The sequence below is a fragment of the Trachurus japonicus genome, chromosome 16 (genome assembly GCF_045865225.1).
Source record: "Trachurus japonicus isolate A0001 chromosome 16, Traja_1.0".
In the NCBI taxonomy this organism is placed as follows: Eukaryota; Metazoa; Chordata; class Actinopteri; order Carangiformes; family Carangidae; genus Trachurus; species Trachurus japonicus.
The window spans coordinates 28895607-28901735 of record NC_140922.1 but is presented as its reverse complement, the minus strand read 5'-3'; the positions used below and the strand labels follow the sequence as shown (position 1 = coordinate 28901735).

The 6129-nt window shown below is 41.6% G+C and overlaps 2 protein-coding genes across 3 annotated transcripts in view; both read right to left on the bottom strand.

The window, feature by feature from the left end:
- slc6a20 (solute carrier family 6 member 20) overlaps positions 1-6129 on the bottom strand; it is a 132300-nt gene that overhangs the window by 17325 nt on the left and 108846 nt on the right. The gene's annotated exons all lie outside the window — the stretch shown is intronic.
- Positions 1-6129, bottom strand: part of dyrk1b (dual-specificity tyrosine-(Y)-phosphorylation regulated kinase 1B) — a 56317-nt gene that overhangs the window by 17325 nt on the left and 32863 nt on the right. For both annotated transcript variants that reach the window (XM_085802996.1, XM_085802995.1), the window contains exon 2: positions 919-1085. In XM_085802996.1, coding sequence (XP_085659122.1) covers positions 919-987 — 69 coding nt within the window. In that variant the 5' untranslated portion in view covers positions 988-1085. The remainder of the gene's footprint in view (positions 1-918; positions 1086-6129) is intronic.

Sequence of the window (6129 nt, the reverse complement as noted above, 5' to 3'; positions counted from 1 at the left end):
CTGTCGTCTTTGGACCAACACATTCGATATCGATAAGGTGGACGTCAAAATCAACCTTTTTGGTTTGGTCCATAACATCAACAGGCCACAACGCTTCACTTTGTTGAGTCCCGTTGAGTTTTAAAATGAAATTGTCGTCACAATTAAGTAAAGATCCACATTGTCTAGGTAAGTAAACACCCAACAGGCGAATGAAGATCAGATATCCTTCTGTATCGTGTCTAGTCAGATTTAGAGATGACATTAGTCCAGCTGTCTTATCATATTGTCTATTTAAAGTCTTTCCCATCGGTGTGGACGATTTTTTTGTTAAGTTTTGTCTCTCGTGTGCAGCTACGACTCCAGGTTGGACGATGATGCACAGCACTGTTATCTGCACTTTGTCTTTTATCATTGCTATTATTCTTCTTGCTCATTTTGATTCTATTGATTTCATGCAGTTATTTATTATATTTATTTTATTTATCTCTATTTCTATGCTAGATACTAGCTGCTGCTAAATGCCGACAATAAAGCTTCTTCTTCGTCTTCGTCTTCTTCTTGGAGACAGAAGCTGGAGCTCGTAGAATAAAGGTCAAGGTGAAGAATTAACCCCCGGTGTTTTGTTTCCACATCTGGAGACAGATGCTGCTGAGTGAGGGATATGACTAGAGTGGGTAGAGACGCAAATATTGATTTTCTTTTTTCTTTTTTTTCTTTCTTTCCGTCATTAACAGCGAGCGTTCACCTTGTCACAGTGGGCGTGGCTCGACCCCGTTTGATATGTTACTGACGGTTTTTATCCAGATGTTATGTCTTTGATTTTTCACTGTTTTCATTATTAAACTATGAGGGTTTTTTGGGTTTTTTTTTACTCATGGGACGAGACGTTTGTGGTATCGACAAATGTTTGAGTGTGTGTGTGTGTGTGTGTGTTACCTGCTGCTGCTCGGCCATGGAGTGGATGGAGCTGAAGGTGGGGTGTGTATGTGTGTGCTGGCTGGTCATGGCTGGCTCAGCGAGGGAGAAGCCCTGGGCAGTGGAGGAGGAGGAGGAGGAGGAGGAGGAGGAGGAGGAGGTGGGCGGACATCCTGAGCTGCTTACACCTGAGGAGAGAGAGAGAGAGAAGGAGAGATGATCAGAGGGGGGAAACTCCCAACGTTTGGATGCTCTCCTCCATCTTTGGTGCTCTACACCTCCATCACACCACCACAGTCATCGATTCTCAGTCTCCATGTCCGACACATACACACAATAAACACATCGTCGCGACAACACACCACACACACTGCTCACACTGCACCGATGTAGCTGTGATAACCCCGTGGTGAACACTTTGGCCACGCCCCTCGCACACCGCAAATCCGACTGAGCTGAAATCAAACCCACAGTCCAGATCCATATCGTCCACAAAACAAAATAAAATGAAAACACACAAAAAAATAAAATAAAATAAAAATCCTGGATCATTTAAATCTTTTTTATCATAATGTGAAAAAGCAGTAACATGCAAACATTTTTTAGTTTCCAGTAGGGATGTCACGATTACTTGTTTTCACAATTAATCGCGGTATTAAAACGCCACAATTAATTAATCGTAAAGATTCCTAAATACCGTTACTTTCTGAAAAAGATGATGTCGGAACTATATCGGCAAATGTGCGCTGAAATAAAGGTAAATGCTCAGATACGGGTCCATTTAACTAACGTAACATTGAATTGGTAGGAATTTAAATGTTAGCGTGTCATTTGTATTAAAAAAAACAACAAAACAAAACAAAAAACGATGAAAATAAATGTAAATATTTGGTATAGATGACAATTTATGACATGCATGTTTCAAACATTTCCCCTGGCGGATTATTAATTGGTCATATATTAATAGATACTTGAAATATTTTGTGTAAACAATGAGTAATGTAGTTATATTTTGACTATATTTGATTTTTACACATTCATAGTGTTGTAAAATTAATTGATGCATAATAATCGTGGCAATTGTTGTAACACCGTGATTATTTCTCTGACAATAATCGTACCAGGAAAATTTATAATCGTGACATCCCTAGTTTCCAATTGTATAAAATCAATATCTATAGTTGTAGTTATTGTCTTATGGGTGGAGAAACATTTAGCAGGACATTGTCACTACACAACAATATGTTTCAGTCAATGATAATAAATAAAAAACCTGGATAAAACTGGTCTCACTCAGCGGCTTAAACTGGACTTAAGCTCGACTTGAACCCTGAAAAGAGCCAAGATGGCGCCGACTCTCTTTCCCTTTTCTTTGTTTTAACCCTAGTTTTTAGCTCTGGTGTGAATGATTGTGAAGGCTGTGGACTATTGATTGATTGATTGATTGATTTATTGGAGCTTTTTATTGTATATTGCCACCGTTTTATTCTGTCATTGTTTTTTATCCTATGCTGTTACTGTTGTTATTGGTTTTTATTCGTAAGCGCAGAGAGAGAGCCAGAGCAGACTACATTGTACACTGTACTGTTTAATGTATATGACAAATAAACTTAACTTAAACCTGCTCGTTAATTTTTGTCACTTCGACTTCTTCATTTCTTCCCCCAAAAGGTTAAAACCTAAACATAAACTGGTTTGTTCTTCTTCTTTTCTTTACCACAATCTCTCACACGTGTGAAGTCAGTATCCTGTCACTTAGTGGTGCGATCAGGTGCGTTTAGTTCAGATAACGACCGACTTCCCCCTTTTTTTCTTTTTTTTTTAACACAAAGACACAAAATCATAAACACCAGATCCACACAATCTGATTTAATAATCCTGTCACATATGTTGTGTATTCATGTAATAATGAACTTAAATGAACTGTTTTATATTTCTGTGAGGTCATAAATAAGAAAAACCCTCCACTGGCCAATCAGAGAGCTCCTTTCAACCATCTTTTCAGGTCAAATCTGTGCATATATCGGATCAATCTTTGATCTTTTAACTGTGTGAAAACATCAACACAACGTCTGTTTGTTTGTGTCTGAACGGTTCGACTGTTCCTGTCAATCAGACGTTAACATAAAATATTAAATTTGTCTATTAATTTGTCTTTAAATCTGATCAGATTTTCATCTGAGCTGCAATAATGAACCAACACGATCGGTTACAACTGTTCTTGTTCACACTTTCACAATGAAGCCAGAACAAGTGTGTATTTGTGTGTGTGTGTGTGTGTGTGAACCTTTCGCCTAATGACGTGAGTCAGGAGTTATTTCAGTGAAACCACACTGGAGGTTGTGGGTCAACAGACACTTTTGACTTGTAAAAAAACCAACTCTCAACACAAAAATAAAAAAAAAACAACAGCAAAGGTCGTCAGAGTGTGTGTGGTTGTTGTGTCTGTGTGGTTGTGTGTTTGTGTGTTTGTATCTGTGACCGAGTTAGTTCCTCTCACCGTTAGCTGTTTTTAAAGGTAAATTGTGTAGGAATTACTCCCATCTAGCAGTGCGGTTGTAGATCGCAAGCAACTCAAATCGTATTTTTCGTGCTGCATTCACCTGAAATTGGGCAGACGGCAGACGGATGACAGCCGCTGCACATAACGGCATAAACAAGCCTCTATGCAAACAAGTGGTCCGTCAGCACGAGGCACAGCTTTCTCTCGACTTCTGTGACTAAAATGACATCTGGTTTGTTAGCGACGGCCGTCTGCCCGACTGCAGGTGAATGCAGCATCAGTGTAACGCTCCATTCCTCCTCACTGCGTTACCGCGGTGACTTTTCACAGACGCCACCTCGACCTGAGCCGACAACAAACTTGTGGATCTTTATCCTGGAAGCTGAAGTGAAGCCGCACAACTTCAGCTCCGCATCCACATTAACGTTAGCCGCGTAGCGCTAAACATCACTTCCTGTCTTCAGTTTTACACCGAAAAACCAAATAAACCACCGACTCATCATTTCAATATTTTCACATAAACTCAATCAATCAAAACAATCAGTCCAATGTATCAATAATTATGCACAACAAGTTCAAAGTGCTTGACGCGACATGAGCAACACAACAAGGAAACGTCGCTAACCAGCAACACGATATAAAATCTGACTTTTGCACCCAGACATGCTTTTATTGTGAAGCAGCAACAGGAAATTCACTTTTTCTTCTACAGCAGCGAGAGGAGAGAAAGAAAAAGCACACAGAAGAAGTCTGAATTTAGTTAGATGAAAGTCAGAAACACACACACACACACACACACACACACACACACACACACACACACACACACACACGCTACATCCTGAAGCATCTGAAATACTCAAGTCGTCTTTTCAACACAGTTTGGTGGAGAGAAATCCAGCCTGGACTGGTTGTGTTGTTGTGACACCACCACCACCAAGTAAGTACGCACGCACACGCAGGCTGCAGCTACAGCACGTTAACACTGGGCCTGTGTGTGTGTGTGTGTGTGTGTGTGTGTGTGTGTGTGTGTGTGTGTGTGTGTGTGTGTGAGGCCATTAGATGGACAACCTCAGATTTACATATGTACGTAACGGTGGGGGAAGCCCAGTCAGTATAATGGCAGATCTGCTGCTCTGTAACACCCTGTCAAAATAAAAGCCTTGAGTCCAGGGCTGCAAAATGATGCTGATGATGATGTCGTCTACTTTTTTTGATACTTTTTATTTAGTATTTTCAATTAAAAGGGAAAAACAAGCTGCCAAGGAAAATTAAAAAACAAAAAACAGTCAAAAACATGGGGGCTATAATGTCCAGTCAGTGTCTTTAATTGTTAATGTGTAGCATCCTCTGTTTTTTTAATATGAGCAGTAAAGGTCTAGAATGATCTTAGAGTGAAAGTCATCTTTTTTACATTAAAACACATTTCCTTCCCTCTGTCCATCCACTGATCGAGACTTTGAGACTCAAGTTTCATCCCCAGCACTTTTGTTAGAGTTGATGTCGTCTATTTTTATGTCACGAATGAACATAATTCAGGGCAGACATGTGAGAATTAACTTTATAATTAGAGGATCCTCTGCCTCTCCTCTTCTCTCCTGCTCTACATTGTTGTTTTAAAACTAAATGAGGCTGCTGCATGTGTGTACTTTGTTGTTTTGTGTTGTGTTGTGCGATGAGGTAGAGAGAGAGAAAGAGAGGAAGAGAGAGAGAGTAATCCAATCACTGTCAGTGGGATTGTTGTGGTGCTCTGGGTCCTGGCCTGCTTACAGACATGACACTGCTGGAGAGAGAGAGAGACAGAGAGAGAATATCTGCCTAGTACTGAGAAAATCTGCGCCGTCTCTTTAAGAGACCGAGAGGCACTCACAGCACTTCCTCAATCTGGCATCCCCCTTCCTGCGCTGCCATTGGCCGGGGCCCCCTCTTTCTCTGTCAGCTGATTCGCTGTTGGTATCTAAGGGCTGGCTGGCCAGCGCTCTATAAATAAACCCAGTGCTGTCTCAGCAACCAGCCCCTACAATACTCATTAGCTACTTCTCTCTCTCTCTCTCTCTCTCCCTCTCTCTCTCCCTCTTCCGCCTTGCTCCCTGCTAAAGCAAGTAGCTTCCAATCGCAGGCCGGGCTCTCGCTCAGCGGCAGCCTGACATACTCTCCCCTAGCAACCCAACCCACCCTACCAGCCGCTACCTCCTCCTCCTCCTCCTCCTCCTCCTCCTCCTCCTCCCCCTTTTCCTTCATCATCCTTCCTGCTTTCTCAAAAAAAGAAAGAAAAGAAACCTCTCTGCCACTGAATCTGCCTCTGTTTATCCATCTATCATTCATACATACATCCCTCCATCCCTCCTCCATCTCTCTCTCCTCGGTAACAGACATCATCATCATCATCATCATCATCATCTCTGTCTTTCTTTCTTCTTCTTCCTGTGTCCACTGATGTTTCATCTCCATCAGTTTTGCGTTGATGCACAATGATGTAACAACAACATTCAGGGGCAACAACAGACACAGAAAGAGAAAGAGAAAGAGAGAGAGAGAGAGAGAGGAGTCACTCACACCAGGCGCCACGGCAACACAAAGTACAACACAATGCAACAACGCAGCAACGCAACACATGACGGTGCAGCAGCAAACGCACAACAATTGCAATGGCACACACATGGATGGAGTTATGCACAGAGCAACACAAAGTATAACGCAACAACACAATACGAAACATGACAATGCAA